Consider the following 18,007-nt stretch of genomic DNA (forward strand, 5'->3'; position numbering starts at 1 on the left):
ACATGTGCGCACGCGTGCACACTGTTGTTCTACCCTGGTAGCTTGCTACAGTGTGCGCCCAACACTGGGATTGCAGCTAACGTTCAATTTGGCGAAAATATGTAGAAAAAAATAGAAACACACAACTCTTCGTGTTTATGCCTCAACTTTGAAGACAATATTAGTTGGCTAAAGTCAAATTCTATGTCTTGAAAACAGCTGTTCCCAAGTTTGGCTCCCCGCCTTGCAAAAAGCAAGAGCGGCAGGAGTCAGAATTGTGAGGCAGAACTAACTGTAGCCTTGCTTCTCAGTGGCCTGCTTTCCAGGGCCGGCCAGCTTCCCCGTTTGAAGAGCAGGGCAGACACCTCTGAAATGAGCTGGGAGCTGAAGTCTACCCTGTCAGGGTCTTTTACAGGCCAGACTCTGAAGACTTCTTCTTAGAAGATGCTCCCAAGGTACTAAAGTGGCCATCTGGTCCTCTGAAGCTCCCTGCTAATGAGAAAGGCAGAAGAGCCTCAGATTCAGCTTCTGAGGGCACCGAGAAGGGAGAGAGAGGGGGTCTCTGTGCCCTTTCCTGAAATGGAAGGGGGGTTCAGCTTTTTCATCATTAATGACCCAGTGGCCATCCCTCTAACACAGCATATAAAAGCAGTCATTTGTCTTAAAATTTTAAATGGGCAGATGTCTCCACTTACTTGGCCATTCCCCTTATAAAATGAGCTATGTAAAAACACTGTTTACAATGCAGACCCCAAGTTAAGAAACTCTCCCATTTAAAAAATGAAAATAAGGATATAAAATGACTATTCAGAAATCAGTTGCATTTTTATACACTAATAATGAACTAGAACTACCAGAAAGAGAAATTAGGAAAACAATGCCATTCACAGTTGCATCAAAAAGAATAAAATACCTAGGAATAAATTTAACCAAGGAGGTAAAAGACCTATACTTGGAAAACTGTAAGACACTGAAGAAACTGAAGAAGATACAAATAAATGGAAGCATATACTGTACTCATGGGGAGGAAGAATTATCATCATTACAATGTCCATACTCCCCAAAGCAATCTATAGATTCAATGCAATCCCTATCAAAATCCTAATGGCATTTTTCACAGAACTAGAAAAAAAATAGTCCTAAAATTTATATGGAACCACAAAAGGTCACATAAAGCCAAAACAACCTTGAGAAAAAAATAACAAAGTTGGAGGTATCATGCTACCTGATATCAAACTATACAACAAGGTCATAGTAATTAAAACAGCATGATACAGACATAAAAACAGACACATAGATCAATGGAGCAGAATAGAGAACCCAGAAATAAGTCTACACCTGTATGGTCAATTAATCTATGACAAAGGAGTCAAGAACATACAATGGGGTAAAGACAGTCTCTTCAGTTAATGATGTTGGGAAAACTGGACAGATACATGCAAAAGAATGAAACTGGGCCACTTTATTACATCATATACAAGAATAAACTCAAAATGGATTAAAGATTTAAATGTAAGACCCAAAACCATAAAACTCCTAGAAGAAAATATAGGCAGTAAACTCTTCGACATCATTCTTAGTATATAATATTTTTTGAAAATGTGGTCTCAGGCAAGGGAAACAAGAGAAAAAATAAACAAATGGGACTACATCAAACTAAAGAGTTTTTGCACAGTGAAGGAAACCATCAACAAAACAAAAAGAAAACCTATTGAATGGAAGAAAATATTCACCAATGATATATCCAATAGGGGTTAATATCCAAAATATATAAGGAACTCATACAACTTAACACCAAAAAAAAAAACCAATCCAATTAAAAAAATGGGCAGAGGACCTGAATGTAAATTTCTCCCAAGAAGACATATGGATAGCCAATAGACATATGAAAAGATGCTTAATGTCACTAATCATCAGGGAAATGCAGATTAAAACCACAATGCAATATCACCTCACACCTGTCAAAATGGCTATTATCAACAAATCAACAAACAACAAGTGTTGGCAAAGATGTGGAGAAAAAGGAACCCTCACGCACTGTTGATGGGATTGTAAATTGTTATAGTCACTATAGAAAACAGTATGGAGGCTCCTCAAAAAAATTAAAAATAGAACTATCATATGACCCAGTAATTCCACTTCTGGGTATTTATCCAAAAAAAAACTCCCACCAATTTGAAAAGACATATGTCCTATGTTTATTGCAACATTATTTACAATAGCCAAGATATGGAAGCAACCTAGTGTCCACCAATGGATGAATGGATAAAGAAGATGTGCTGTATATACACAATGAAATATTACTCAGCCATAAAAAAATAAAATAAAATCTTGCCATTTGCAACAATATGGATGGACATAGACGGTATTGTGCTAAGTGAAATAAGTCAGACAAGGAAAGGCAAATACCATATGATTTCACTTACATGTGGAATCTAAAAAACAAAATAAAACTAACCAAAAAACCCAGAAACAAACTCATAGATATCGAGGGCAAATTCATGGGAGCCATATGGGAAAGGGTTTGAGGATATGGGTAAAAAAGGTGAAGGGTACAAATAGTTATAAAAATAATCATGGGAGTGTGAAGCACAGCATAGGGAAGAGAGTCAGTAATACTGTAATGTCTATGTGTATAGTGTCAGGTGGATACTAGAATCATTGGGATGATCATTTTATAAGTTATATAAATGTCTAATTTATATGTTGTACACCTGAAACTAATAACATTATATGTCAACAGTAATTGAAAATTTAAATTTTTAAAAATTGAAGAAAAAAGAAATCTCTCCCTGTGAATGCTGAGTGCCACTGGGAGCTCCGGCGCAGGGTGGGGCTGGTGAGAGGGTGGAGCTGGAGGGAGACAGGGCTGGAGGCCAGCGGGCCTTCCCCGGCACCACAGACACGCACTGCAGTCCGGAGCCCCAAAGCAGGCTACTTCCATCTTCAGCTTCACCTGGCCCTCTCCCCCCCCTTCCCTCCCTCACGCTACTCATGGACCACTGTGAGTTTCTGCCCATCAAATTCCCACTGGATTGTGAGGTTCTGTGAAGACAGGGAGCAAATCCTTTTCATCTTTGCACACCCAGACCCCCCATACACAGAAGGTGCTCCATAAATGTATACTTGACTCTTGTTTCTGAGCATCAGCCCGCCCCCCCCCCCCCCGCAGCTGTGCTGGGGCTGGATTCATCCAAGGAAACAGAAAAGAAGGGCAGAGCCAGCCGGCCCTGCGGCCTTTACCTCACAAGGTTGGCACAGGGCCCGGGCCACCGGCAGCTCTGGTACACGCGCTGGACCACTGTCTCCGAGCCGTTCTGCACCTGGCAGGACACTGTCCGTGTTACCGTGTGATGGCACCAGTGCCTGTGGGGAGAACAACAGTCATGTCAGCGCTGACTGTTCCTGAGGAGCCAACTGCTGGTCGGAAGTCCCCTGCACAAGCCTGGGGGCTCGTCCTCTTGGGTAAGGGGCCCACAGAGACCGTCTGTTCAGGTCTAAGGGGAAGGGAGAATGCCCTCCCCTTTTGGCTACCAAATCCTGGCATCATCACAGTCAGTTATAAACTCCCCGTGTGGAATCAGTGAAAAAGGCTGTACCCCTGCCTGCCAGGAAACCCCGCTCCAGTGGGGACGACAGACGAGCAGATGATTATGACCCACAGGAACACACGGCCATAGGTCCAACTACATCATGAGCAAGGGAGCTATGAGAACAAAGCAGGACACCCAGCCCAGGTCCTAAGAAAGCTGAACGCCTGAATGCTGAAGGATAAGAGTCAGCTGACCGAAAGTGTGGGGGCAGTGAAAGCAGGGGCATTAGCAGATGAGGGAGCAGTGTAAGCAGAAGCAAGAGGTAAAATAGACCACGGTGTGCAGCTATCTCACAAGGACCTGAGTGCAATCGGACAAGGCCCACAGGCTGTAGGAAGGGGAGGAGCCAAGATAAAGAGGCAGGGTGTCTGCCAGGCCCGATGTGGGTCTTATCATGAAGTCGGCCGGAAGCCACTGAAGGACTCTGAGCAGGGACATGACTCACATGGGCCTCAGGTTATTGTCAGAGGACCACAGTGGAAGGAGCCAGACAGGTGGGACCCAGATCGTCATCCCTGATGGTATCAAGAATCAAGTCCGGGTCCTTGCTGGTATGGCTCAGTGGATTGAGTGCTGGCCTGCGAACTGAAAGGTGGCCGGTTCAATTCCCAGTCAGGGCACATGCCGGGGTTGTGGGCCAGGTCCCCAGTTGGGGGCATGTGAGAGGCAACCGATCACTTTCTCTCTCTCACTTCAATGTGCCTCTCCCTCCCTATCTCCCTCCCTTCTCCTCTCTCTAAAAATAAATAAATAAAATCTTTTAAAAAATATATTATGAAATGAAAAAATTAGATATCTTGGAAAAGAAATGTATGGCTATGAAAATGAAAAGCCCAACAGATGGTCTGAAAAACAGAATGGACATTGCTGAAAACTGAGCTGATGAGCTGGAAATCTGCACCACGAAATTTGCAAGGATGAACTGCAAAGGAAAAAAGAGATGGAAAATGTGGGGGGAAAGGTGAGGACCTAGAAGGCAGAACAAATTCCAATATATATCTATTAGCAGCTCTGGAAGAAGAGATCAGCGAGAACAAAGGGATATGTATAGCTGAGGAAATAATGAAGAAAATTTCTGAGAACTAAAGAAAGACATGTGGTCTTAATTTGAAAGGGTCCACTGAGTTTTAAGCAAGATGAAGAAAACAGACAGCTTGTGGTGAAATTTCAGAACACTCAGGATGAAGAGAAACTATTAAGTGCTATAGAAAGAAAAGAAAAACTGATTACCTGTAATAGACTGAAATTAGACTTCTTATTCTTATCAGCAACATCAGAATCAAAGATATAGTGACACAATTACCTCAAGCTCCTAGAGGAAATATTTAGAACCCAGAATCCTATACCCAGGCAAACTCTCCTTTAAAGGCAATGGTGAGATAAAGACATTGTCAGATGCTCAGGAAGTCAGAAAGTTACCAGCCACCTTTTCTGAAAGAATTACTAAAGGATATATTGTAGCAAAATAAAATAAAGGACATAAGAGGAATATATTAAATGTGAGAAGCAGTTATGAACAAAGAACCAATAAGGCAATAACAGCCTAGATCTAAAGTCCAAGATAATTGCAATATGGGAGAGGCAAAGAGGGGAGGTTGTATGGGGGACAGAATGAACCAAAAGTTGCTGAGATTTCTGTCTTCTTCAAGGAAAGGATATAGAAGCTGTCAAACATTGTGTAGCAGAAAAATATACAATTCAATATATTCTTGAATTCGAAAATAAATTCTAGCAAGGCAAGAAAGAGGACACAAAACTGACCAACCACAAAAAAAAAATAAATAAAACAGAAAATCCTATTAACACAATGCTGGAAAAGCAAGCAAGTAGCTACAAAAAAAATAAATAAATAAAGCAATTAGAAGGCAGTGTAGGTAGAAAGGAAAAGAAAGGAATTAAGAAAGATATAAGCAGGAATTAATGAAATAGTTTACTTTAAAAAGTGAATCAACAAAACCAGAAAACAGGTTTTAAGAAAATCAAATAGACAAAGCATAGGCAATTCATAATGAGAAACAAACAAAAGGCACAGACATTAAGAACAAGAAAAAATTCCAAAAAAGAGATTAGAAATTGTAAGTAAATATGATGCATGATCTTACATCAAAATGTACTGAAATCCTGACAACTTTCTAGGAAAATGTATATTACCAATATTGTCACAGTCAAAAATACTATAGAAGAAAATGAGAAAGTAGTCAAAAGTTGATGCCTGTCCCCAAAGGCACCAGGAGACTCCATGCAATAGCTGGTTTCACCACCAACCTTCTGTGTGACTCGTGCGAAATGATGTTCCTCTCCCTGAGCCTCAGTTATATGAAAAATTCAAAATTCTATCTTCCAAGGTATTGTGAATTCTTAACAAGCGCATCCAGCTTGGTGGTATGTAAACCATGCATCATTACATACCGCAAGGTGTCATTATTGATCCACTGGCTACTGAAACGCCACCATATTTATAAGAGCCTAAGGCTTGCCCTTCCTATTTTGCAGCTGGGGAAAGAAGTGCTGGAAGGTTAAACCGCATTGCCCATAGCTGCAACCGGAGGCTGAGCTGGGAAAGGGATCCAGCCTATTTGCCCAGGGGACCAGCAGGGTTCCGCCTACAAACCTAGACTCCTGCCTCTGCCAGTTACTCAGGGAAACTGGGTCTGGAACTTTTGTGAGGCATCCGAGGCCTGAGCCCTTCCTTCATTTCTCCCAGGGAGCATCAGCGCCATTGTGGTGTGAGCCTCTTCAGGATGAACTACTGTCCAATCCAAGGACAGCACCCCACCCCGAGATCTGCCCCTGGAGGTCTGGGACAGACAGACTGTCCGGCCATCTCGAAATCACACTGGGTCAGGGCTTTCTATAGGGAAATGAGCTGTGAATTCTAAAACATTTTCAAATGCCTCGATTCATCATCTCCAGACATTTGATCTTTTAATGGGCTGTAAATGGCTTCCCAAATCAAAACCTGGCCAAAAACAACGAAGAAGGCAGGCAGAGAAGAGGAAAGAAGGCTCCGGGGCTTTTCAGATGGAATTCAAAACCCCGTTCACCTGCAGGAACCAAGGCTGGGAAATCTGGCTACCTCTTAGGACCCCCGTGCCCTGAGCAGTATGTGTACGTCTTCTGTTTGGCGGGTGACATCATGCCACCGCACATCCGCACCCCACACCCCATCGGTGGGGGGTGAACCTGGTTGTATGGGCTACAGATCACTCCACCATGGCCTAGCTCGGCAGGAGATGTCCACCCCTTTTATGACCCTCCTGGAAGGATGGTCCCGGGTGCAGAATTTGGGAGAGTGGCAGGGCTGGTCCTTGACTGCCTAGGAAGTGAGGGTGCCCTCCTCAGCAGCCTCAGGGTGGGAGGGGACTGGCATCAACTTTGGGCATCATTTCAGCAATGTCTCTCCATCATCTCCCCTCACCCTCCCCAGCTGAGCTCTCAAGAAGGGTCCCGGATGGGAACCTCACTCCCAGCCTTGGGGGCAGATCTGCTCCCCTCCAGGCCCCCTCCTTATGAAAAGAGGCCTGCTTCCGGATGGGGAGGAGTGTCTGACTTGGCCCTGCTCTACCAGGCTCTCGGGCTGCTCCCGCAGCAGCTTTCGCTAAGTGTTTGGCTCCGTGGCTTGGCGGAGCCATGAAATCCTTAATTTAGGGTCCTTGGGGAAAACAAGTGCTAAGTGGCTTCAGGAAATTATGTCACAATGGAATGAAGGAGCTTTCAGGACATCCCTGGCCCAGGCCCACCTCTAAACAAAACTGACCAACCTGTCTCCGATGCTGCCTGCCACCCAGGAGATGCCACTGCAGCAGCCCCTCGGCAGCCCCCGAGCCCCGGCTGCCCCTCCCCCATCCGGCCCGAGCCCCAGCCATCCTAGCTGAGCTTTGCTTTGGGATCTGATCTTTCGCTTCCCTTCCATCCCCAGGACCCTGTGCTCTGAGCTAAAACCAAGCCCCTCCCCGCCCCAGCCCTGAAAATGCCCTCCCTCTCCACAAAGACCGCCCAGCCTGCCCCCATTCCGTGTCCCACACTGGGCTCCACCCCCATGTGGTGTCCCCTCAATGCTTCCTCTCATATGTGCCCCACTTGCTCTACTGGGTTCACACTTCATCATAGCCCATGGGACACCTCAAGTCACACCATTTCAGTCCGTCCAATACCGAGTTCATCACTGTCCAGCCCTAAGTCGCTCCACCTTGGTGATCAGCACCCCTGAGCTCCAGGCTCCCTTACCCTGAAACCCCAGGAGCAAACTGCCCCAGACTCCACCTTCTTCCTGTGTCACTCCCCATGGCCAGTTAGCCCCCATGCCAGGCAAGTGTACCTTCTGCCCCCTTTCCTGCCCGCCCTCTTCCCATCGTCCTGATTCAGGAGCGCTCATCTTTCCCCTCAGACGCAGCCCCTGCGGGCCTCCCTATCGTCTCCTCCAACTGCCACCAGAGGGCGCTCCGTCAAGCACAAATCTGGCCCTGTCACCTTCCTTCATGAAACTCTTAGCTCCTCATCCTCTATAGTTCCCACCCACTTCCCAGGTTCCCTCTCCTACCAGGCTCCATCTTGTCACTTACACTGTCACACTGTCCTCCCTGGCATGTCACCCCACCTTCTTCCATTCGGCCAACTCTTAACTCACCCTACTGGTCTCTCCTTCCAGACTCCAGCCCTTCCTGGAAGTCCACCTTGACTCCCAGGCCAGGAGAAGTACTCCCACCTCATGCTCCACAGGGCCTTGTGCATCCGTCTGTCCTAGCCCCTGCCTACCAGAAGACTAAAGACAGGCTCCTGAGGACAGCGGCCTGGGAGCAGACCTCCTAAAGGTGTGTTGATCTGACCCCAAGCCCTGTGTCCCAGAAGAGCAACCCAGATGACTGAGGTCAGACCCATGAAGCGGATCCCATGGGGCCTTGGCTGGTCTCCATAGACGTAGACAGAGGAGCCAGCTCCCAGCCTCCACCAAGCAGAGAGAACAACCCTGGCACAAACAGCCAGCCCAGCTCCCGATCACACAGAGACTCTCCCTTGCAAGTGGTCAGTCAGGCCTCACACCTCCAGACCTGGTGTATGGTTGGCAAAGCAGTTTCACACACTGTTATGGGCTGAACTTAGCACCCCCAAAATCATATGTTAAAACCCTAACTCCGAGTACTTCAGAATGTATTTGAAGATAGGCTCTTTAAAAAGGTAAGTTAAAATGGCAAATTCTTACCGAAACAAAACCATAACTTTGAGTAGTGGTTTAGGTGGGTGAGAGATGGAGAGAAATGTCAGCCATAGAAACACTTCCTTGGAAGAGATTGTGTGGTATAGCCCACGGGTGGGCCTGATTCAGACCCAGCCTGCCCGACAGCGAGAGAGATGAGGGAGAAAACCATCTGGGGGGGACTGTGTCCATTTATTCCAACTGGGCTCAACTCCCATCCTCTGTCCACCTCTCCCCGCCCAATAGTGACCCATGATGACTTCCTTTAATAGGCAGACCAGAGTCAACAAGCTGTGAGAAGATCCAATATGATTGGAGTCATAAAAAGAGGAAACTGGGATGACCTTTGTTATGGCATCCCTCGTAAACTGACACACATATGTGACCTCATTTCATCTTCTCAACATTCTCAGGTAGAAAATTTTATAGAGAAGGAACCTGGGACTCTAGAGGAGCCTCAAGGTCACCCATGAGTAAGCGGTCTGTTTAGCTCTTCAAGTTCAGACTTCTAATTCTAAACTCTTGGCTGCATCCACTTTGCCAGTGAGGACTGCGAGAGTCAGAGAGCAAATACAATATCCCCCAGTGGGCCCTTAACAGCCAGTCCCTCAGGGGATCATCTCACATGCCTAACAGCAAGGAACTGTCCCCACCCCATGTGAAAAACCACTCAGCCATAGCTGAGGGCCGTTTAGGCCACGCAAGGTTCCCGGGGCGGGCCTGGCGCTGGTCCGGCTCCCGGCCGCCTCCTCCCCGCCGCTGCCTGAGGCAGACCTTCATTCATCCTCTCACAACCCTGGGCAGCAGCACTGTTATTGTTCCACTTTTACAGATAAGGAAACTGAGGCGCAGGACAAGGGTTCATAACATATCCAAGGCTGCCCGAGAAATCAACGGGCAACCAAGATTCAAGTCCAGCCTTTAGGCACTTGGCTACCTTGCCAGAATGACTTGAAGTCCGCCCCAGAGTGCCTAGGGCTCCGCCTGCAGCCATGTCACCGGGAGAGGTCCGAGCAGCAGACCGAGATGGAGGCAGCCTTGCTGAAGGAAGCTGTGGAAGACCAGGAGTTGGCAGGCACAGGGGCCTGGGTCTTGGGAGAGAGTCAGGATCCAAGTTAGATCTCCCCAGCCCTGAGCAAGGAGCCAAATTTAACAAGATGAAACATGACCGGGCGAATGTGGAGTCCGGCACCGCAGCCCCAAACCCCAGCCGACAAGCCCCAGATGGGGCGTAGGGGTTCTCGCCAACAAGTTCAGTGTGAGTCAGCGGTGTGTGCTATGGCTCCCAAAACACAGAGACAACCTAAGATTGTCTTAATAGAATAACGTCAAGAACACCCCTGCTCCCTTCCCTCCCCTCTAGCCAACCACGCGTGGCAGACACCGCACTGTGCCACCCAGATCTCCTTCAATGAAGAACCTTTACCCCCACTGCCAGAAGCGCTGCCAGAAGCGCTGTCAGCAGGCACCTACCAGCAGCCTCCCCGCCCAGAGCTGCCTCTCCCAAGACCTGCTCTTCCCAGCGTGGCCCCATCTAGTGCCTGCTGTCAGGACAACTCTGAAGGACCATTCCAGCTGCAGTGCTCCCTGGGAGGTCACTGGTAGCTGTCACTGGCCCTCAGCTATTCTTTATATGCCCTCCTGCTTCTGTCCCCTCCCTTCCACAGGCCTCACTCCTAAGAGCTGTCCCAAAGGCACATCTTTCAGGTTGGAGCCTGTCTCGGAGTCTGCTTCCTGGAGACTCAGCCTGGTATCTGCCGTGAGCCCCAACAGGGAAAAAGCAGACTAACATCCAGCGCACTAGAAGGAGAGAGCTGTGACTGCTGTCCTATGGGCAGATGACAGAGATCCGTGACAGGAAGGGCTGGTCTGTAGCGCAGTGAGTATCTGTGGGAAGAGGACAAGTCAGAAGCCCAAGATTTGTGGAAGTGGTAGGGAAAGCCCCACGCCCTGAGATGCGCATCTGCCACCTCCAGCGGGTGAGGACTACGGCCAATGGGTCCTTCAGCTACACTGCACAGAACCAGGCTGAGAACCATGGTGGGAGAAGGCATCTGGGAGTCTAGCTCTCCACGTTCCTGCTGATGAGGGGAACCAGACGAGACTTGCTCGCGAGGCCCCAGAAGCCAAGAGTCAGGTCAGAACCTTTGAAAGGTAAGGAGAAGCCTGCTCCCGGGAGAGGCGGCCATGGGTGCAGTGGGCTACCCACGATGGTGGTAGTGGGTGCCCCATCCTGGGAGGGATGAGCAGAGGCAGGACTCCCACTAGGTGAGAGGAAGGTGAAGATACACAAAGGGATTAAGAAGTACAAATTGGTTGTTACAAAATAGTCACGGAGATGTAACATACAGCATAGGGAATAGTGTAACAACTATGTATGTGCCAGATGGGTACTAGATTTATTGGGGGAATCACCCTGTAAGTTCTATAAATGTCTAACCACTATGCTATATACCTGAAACCAATATAATATTAAACATCAACTATAATTGAATTTTTTTTTTTTTAAATACACAATTGGCCCTTGAGGAGCTTAGAGATTCACACTTTTGGAAAATAAGAGGTGAATACATGGAAATTTAACGAGAGGGGAACCTGGTCAGTGGGGTTCCAGGAGGACACTCTGGTGGCAGAGGAGGCGGGGAGAGGTGGACAGAGGATGGGAGTTGAGCCCAGTTGGAACAAACAGACACAGTCCCCCCAGATGGTTTTCTCCCTCATCTCTCTCGCTGTCGGGCAGGCTGGGTCCGAATCAGGCCCACCCGTGGGCTACCACACAATCTCTTCCAAGGAAGTGTTTCTATGGCTGACATTTCTCTCCATCTCTCACCCACCTAAACCACTACTCAAACTTATGGTTTTGTTTCGGTAAGAATAACTGAGTGTATGTTACACTAAGTCCTGCTCAGCTTTTAGGGCACAAAACCAGTAGGTGTATCTGCATAAGCAGATAGATTTGCCTGCATCCCCCCCAATCGTTCTTACTGGGACCGTCTATTTGAAGGCAATACTGGGGGAAAATAAACGAAAATTTAAGGTTGCCGATTTTTACACAGAAAGGGTGCTTATGTGAAAGCCTCACAGAACTGACCTGATCTTTCTGCCCAGAGAGAAGGGTGGTAACATGGGCTCCAGGGCCCAGCACTGAGGCCCCGCGGGAGAACGTGTGGATTCCTGTCTGTGGGAGACCGAGAGCCCAGCGCCCCCTCCCCGGGGAGCACAGCTGTGCCGCATGCAGCCTCTCCACTTCCTCCCACTTCACGTACTCTCTGGCACCTTCCACGGTGGGGAATTCCTGAGGCCTCCCTCACCTGAGAGAAGGCTGGAAAGAACCGTGCATGGAACATCACCCACTTACGGATTGAATTTCCCCTTTGCATGGGGGCAGCTAAGGGAACACATGATTTAGCCAAACGGACCGTGTGGTTTTGAGCATTTCAATAGTGACCCATGATGACTTCCTTTAACAGGCAGACCAGAGTCAACAAGTTGTGAGAAGATGGTGCTCAGTGCTTTCCGTGGGATCGGCGTTCCCACGCACATTTAGTGAAAAACACTCACTACACAGAACCCAGGACCAGAACTGGAACCAACCAGCTCTTTTACCTAATAAGGAGCCTCACATTTGTTCTGAACCCAATGACAATCCTCAGTGTCCACCATAGACCATGCTGCATTTAGTCAGAGCGTGGTCTCTGCAGAAACCAGGGCTTTCTGTGTGCCCAAGAAAAGGACAGGACCCAGCAGTTGTGTCCTCCACGGTCCACCTCCCAAAACCAACGCTGCCTCGGATCCTGTGGGGACAGGCCCAGGGATGTGCACATTTAACAGGCTTCCCAGTGATGCGGAAGGAAAATGCCCCACTCACATGATGGAAGTCAGACAGAAATATGAGGAACTAACGTTTACTGAACACTTGCGATATGCCAGGCACTGTGGCAAGACTCTGATGCCTCTTCTTCCTACAGTCCTTATAAAAATCTACAGGGAAAAACTACCACCATGCCTGCATTACAGAAGAAGCCAGACAGGCTAAATAACTTCCCCGAAGAGGAAATACACGTACTCAGTGGCAAGGTTGGTTAACATGCTGGTGTGAGCTTCTTATTTCCTTGCCGACCACACTTTGAATGACCTCACTCTCTTTCAGTTCTATTTCCTGAGACACAGACACTGAATGGCCCAGCTCCTCTGTCCACCCAGGCCCCAGCAGGCCTAGTCGCTCTGGGTCACATGCTCATCCCTGGTCCAGGTGGCTGTGAGGTAAGTCACGTGGCAAAAAACAGGGGGCCCAGGACCCCCTGCAGTAGGCACTCTATGTCCTTTAGGACAGACTGTGAGAGAGGCAGAGGCAAAATTAACTCCAATATATGACACATGTGTCCCCAACATTGAACTTCTCTTCCTCCTTCCTTGCTAACAGACCCCAATTTTCAGACTCTGGGCATCAGTAAGTTCAAGAAAGGTGGGCAAAATCATAATCTCATAGGTCGAGGTTTGGGCATGTTCACTCAGTTCTGGTTAATGACAAGTAAGAGAAAGTCAGCTGAGAGGCTTCTGGAAAACATTATCACCTAGGGCAGAGGGGAAGTTGCAAAAGAAGCTCATCCTTATTTCTGTGCAGTTTTGTGAGGATGTGATATCTGGAGCTATGGCAGCCGTCTTAGAGCCATGAGGGAAGACAGCCTGGAAAAGGCAGAGCAAAAAACAGGATCTTTGAGCATTTGATGCTGTCAAATTAACCAATCCTGGATCCACCTATTTCTCTCTCTTTTTTTTCTTTTTCTTTTTTTTTTCAGGATGAAAGACGATTTATTTGTCGGGTTCTCCCTGTCTCTCATTGGTTAAAGTCAACCCCGTGGGGACATTAACTCCTTTTACCCTTCTCTGCCACCCATTACCTAATATGTGTAACATTAAATGACCTTGTGCTTAATCCCAATTGAGTAGAGTTTTTACAACTCACATATGAAAACTTTTTAATCAAAATAACCTGCTGTCAAACAGGACAATCAAGACATAAGAATGTGAGAGCAGGAGTCCTAGTTTTGCCCTATTTTCTCCTCTTACAACCTGCATAGCATTGGGCAAGTCTTAATTCCAGAGCCTCAGTTTCTTCATCTACAAAGTGGGAGCCCAACTTCCAAGGATTGCTGGAAATCTCAAGAGCAATAACAACTACATGAATAGAATCTGTGGACTGCAAAGCTCTAGACAGATAGTAGGGGTGACTATTAAACTATAAATGATTGTACTTCATAATGGAAATATAATCACAATCCTGAACTAGCTCAATCTCTTCTCTTTAAAGAAAAAGAAGACTGTGCTCTTCCCCCGTATGGTGTCTGTCTTTTTTTCTCCACTAGGCCGTCTTCACGGCCAGTCTCATAGCCTGTTCCTGGGTCAGCGGGGGTCAGACTGCTCTGACTTGAAGATGTTTCCCTTCCATAAACTTCACCGTAGCACATGCCTCGTGCCTCCCACTACAGGCTGCCAGCCAAGGTGGCATCGGTCACCATTTTCACGAACGGCACAGGACCCTTGCCTCATGCAAGGACTAACGGCGTGGCCACTGTGGGAGGCACAAGACACCGGTGAGGCCAGAGAGCCAGCCTGCAGGCCCACTTTTGCTCTGCCTAACTGAACAGGCTTTGCCAAGCCTGAGCCTCAGTTGCATCTATAAAATGGAAATAGAATACAACCTGAGATCAACAAAAATAAATGAACAGGTAAGCAGTCTGTCACTTGCTAAAGAAGGCCAGTGGTAGTTACTGGCATGGTTATTATTGCACCTAGGTATAGCCACACAGTAGAATGCTTAGCAGGGACGCACAAACTCACTGAGGGCCTGGCCGCTTGGAACTCTGAACGCCAGTCTCTATGAGTCTCAGCTGCAGCATTTCAGGGGGTGGGACACTTCCTCTTGAGGGAGGGACACACGGAAAGGCCACCACTCCCAAATTGCTGCAAGCGTGCCGGAAGAGCCTCCCACTCAGGAAGCACACAGAATTTTGTTTAGGTATATTTTCCAGAAAGCATCTTGCGGTGGGCTTGGATGGAGAATTAGGAAGGCTTTACACTGCAAGGAGCCTTTCAAGAGCATCTTGCCCCAACCCCCTTTTTACAGGTGGAAAAGCAAGGCCCCAAAAAGGGGGACCCAAGGTGGCACAGAAAGCTGGTGGCAGGGTCGGGAAGAAAGCCAAGACTCCTCTGTTTCTAATCTTCTCCCATCCTCCTGCAATCAGCAGGATGACTAATTCCCAGTGTTCACTTGAGAGGTAAAAAAATAAAAATTAAAAACCTGATAAGAATCTGAGGAATGTGACTGCTGAAAGGGACTGGCTGTGGAATTTGGCATTTGATACCCGCCAGAGGATCACACACAATTGCAACCTAGCCATTCCCTCGCGAGCAGGACACCTTCTGGACCTGCATCTCTTTCCAAGAGAATGAGGGCACCCTGCAACCCACAGCTGTCTGAGTCTCTAAGGAATTCCCCAGTTCCCCTTCGAACGGCAGGCCACGGAGAACTCAAAGGAACTGATTCCGGGAGAAAGAACATGACATTCCGGATTCAGTCCTGCCTTTTCTCTGGGTCCACCACTTCTCCTCAAACCTGCCTTTTCTTCCTGCCGCTTAGAGGCACCTTGCTACCAACACCAACTGTTGTCTGCTAATGAAGATGCCCTAGCAGGTGGAGAAAAGGTGAGTTAGACACCACTGGAACCTGTGTTTTCCCTCTGACACAAGCCAGTGGGTTCCAGAGCTCTTCCCCCAAGAGCTTCAAGAGCCCTGGGTGGGAGGTCCAGTTGTGGGAATGGCTCTGTGACCTCATACCGGGCCTATCCCTCTCTGGGCCTCCACCTCCTCTGCAGCAGATGGAGCAGGAACACAAGAATGGCAGCAATACAGGCAGCAATACAGTAGAGGGGCCAGAGCAACACTGCCCCTCCCCCAGAAGTCAGACGGCTGGGAAACCAGGCTGGCTGAGCCAATGGCCACTTCATGCCCTCCAGCCAGTCAGGGCCAAGTTTCTACTGCCCACCGGGCTGGAGGTGCCAGGAAGGCCTCAGCCTTACAACCTCTTCAGGCAGGTAGTTTGCCAACAGCTGGGTCTGCAAAGTCATCCCCAAGCCAGGGCTCGGTGAGACTCTCTAGCAAAGCTGAGCGCCCTGTGTGGGGCATGTCCTGTGCAGACGTGCGCTGCTGTCCACCTGCCCTGTCGAACTGCTGGCTTCCGGAGGCAGACACAGTGAGCCTCCCCGGCCCTCGGCCCGAATGTGGCACGAGGTGCACATTAGTGAATATGTGTCGAATGAACAAATGAATGAAGAAAGAAGGTGCAGAGATGGTGTGGACCACGGTCTGGAAGGTACAGAGTCCACTCCCAACTGCCATCCCCTGAGGGTCTCCATAGCTGAGGGCGCTCTGGTAGCACCTGCCCGAGCTCCCCCCAGAACATGGGCCCTGCCATCCCCTGCCCAGGCGGAGCTGTGGCCCTCCCCTATCTGGGCTTCTAGCCCCCCACAGTCGGTCTGTTCCAGAAATGCCCCTTCCCGCCCTCCCCACCCAGCCTCTCCTCTCTCAGATCTTTATTGACCCTTTGGACAAGCCTGACCCTCTCCTTTTGGTCCCCACAACTCTGTCCACCCGTTATAGCCACAAATACCCACCTCCCAGGGCACCGTCTCTATCTCTCTGGTCTCTGAGAGCAGAAACCCACCTGGCTTGCCTCTCCACAGTGGTGTCTGGAACCAAGTAGGTGATAAGTGAAATGTTTTGTGAATGAATGAGTTCAATGGCAGAATTGAATGTACATAAATTGTGTATTGGAAGAAGCGACTTTAGGATTCTTACATTCAAATCTAACATATTTAACCATCAGATTATTTCCCACAAGAAGGCACCTTTAAAATTAGAATAAAAGTCCATTAGAAACAGAATTCTTTATACAAATATTTGCCCACATTTAAAGACTATATACGAGAAGAAATGCTGCACAGTGTAACACGCGGGTGTGTTTGAGGAAGAAGTGTGGTTGTGACTGGCCAGACACACAGGGAGGCCCCCCAGTTCCTGGCTCTTATGCAACCGGGCACCATCCTGAGGGCACCCTCAACCGCCGAGTTACAGAGAACAAAAATGGGACAAGGACCCGACGTCCCTCCCTCTCCCTCCTCCCTCCACTCTCCTCACCTATAAAACAGGTATAACCTGAGGCACCTTAGACAGCTGATTTACCCTCTCTGTGCCTCAGTCCCCATGGACAAAACTAGGATGGCAATACCAAAAGGGTTGTTGTGAAAATGAAACGATCAAATCCTGCGGGCACCAGAACAGCGAGCAACAGTCTCTAGTTTTACTCGCACTCATCCGTCCCCCTGCCAGGACTGTAATTAGGCCCTGGGTGGATGACTCATCTGAACGTCCACCGTGTTCTATTAGCTCCACACACACACATTGTCATCTCTAATCTAGGAGATTCCAACCCATGCTGAGCGCGTCAGGGCGCTGCCCACCCCCAGGGGAGCACCTCCACGCCTACAAGAGCAGCCCTCGCCCACCTTCCCCAGGACAACTGCCCCTCCTCCCACATCCGCCCCAGCCAGGCAACTGATCTAATCAGATGGCCACCCCATTGTGATCTAATGATGAAAGACCTCACATCAGAAAAGTCCACACCCCTCCCCTGCAGAGTCCCTCTGAGGACACTATCCCTGCTTTGGGGAGTGACGACAATTAAAGAGGAAATTGAAAGCCCACTTCCCAGGCACCATGGATGGGGAAGCAGGAAGGACAGGATAAATAACGTAGATAAGGCCTTGCACTGGGCCTGGCCCACGGTAAATGCGGGAAACAAGGCAGCTGCTACAGCTGATGATTGCTGTTACTGTTGGTCAAGATGTGAGAACTTGGACCTCCTGGAGACTGCCCAGCCCTCTGTGACCTGCTGACTTTCACGGGGCACTAAATGGTCAAGCACTGGGCTGTGGGTGGATTCGGCCACCCTAAACCCAGGAAGAGGCACCAACTGGACTTGTTTGCTGAGGAAGCTCTGGAGTCTGCATTTCTACCTTTTTGGAGGAAAAAGCACTGGCCTGTGAGTCAGGAAATGGGGAATTCACACTGGTTCTCCTTGTAACTCCACAGGTGACCTGGGGTGACTCTTATCCCCAAGCCTCAATCTCCTCACTTGAAAATGGCAGGTTCAAACCGAGACTCTCCAGCTCTTTTTCCTCAA

The 18,007-nt window shown here is 48.6% G+C and overlaps 1 protein-coding gene across 1 annotated transcript in view; it reads right to left on the minus strand.

Moving 5' to 3' along the window:
• Window positions 1–18,007, minus strand: part of COL26A1 (collagen type XXVI alpha 1 chain) — a 177,248-nt gene that overhangs the window by 130,786 nt on the left and 28,455 nt on the right. The window contains exon 2 of the mRNA XM_054589277.1: window positions 3,223–3,345. Coding sequence (XP_054445252.1) covers window positions 3,223–3,345 — 123 coding nt within the window. The remainder of the gene's footprint in view (window positions 1–3,222; window positions 3,346–18,007) is intronic.

Source organism: Pteronotus mesoamericanus, unplaced genomic scaffold, assembly GCF_021234165.1.
Source record: "Pteronotus mesoamericanus isolate MK-2021 breed Mesoamerican mustached bat unplaced genomic scaffold, CSHL_Meso_final scaffold_167, whole genome shotgun sequence".
NCBI lineage: Eukaryota > Metazoa > Chordata > Mammalia > Chiroptera > Mormoopidae > Pteronotus > Pteronotus mesoamericanus.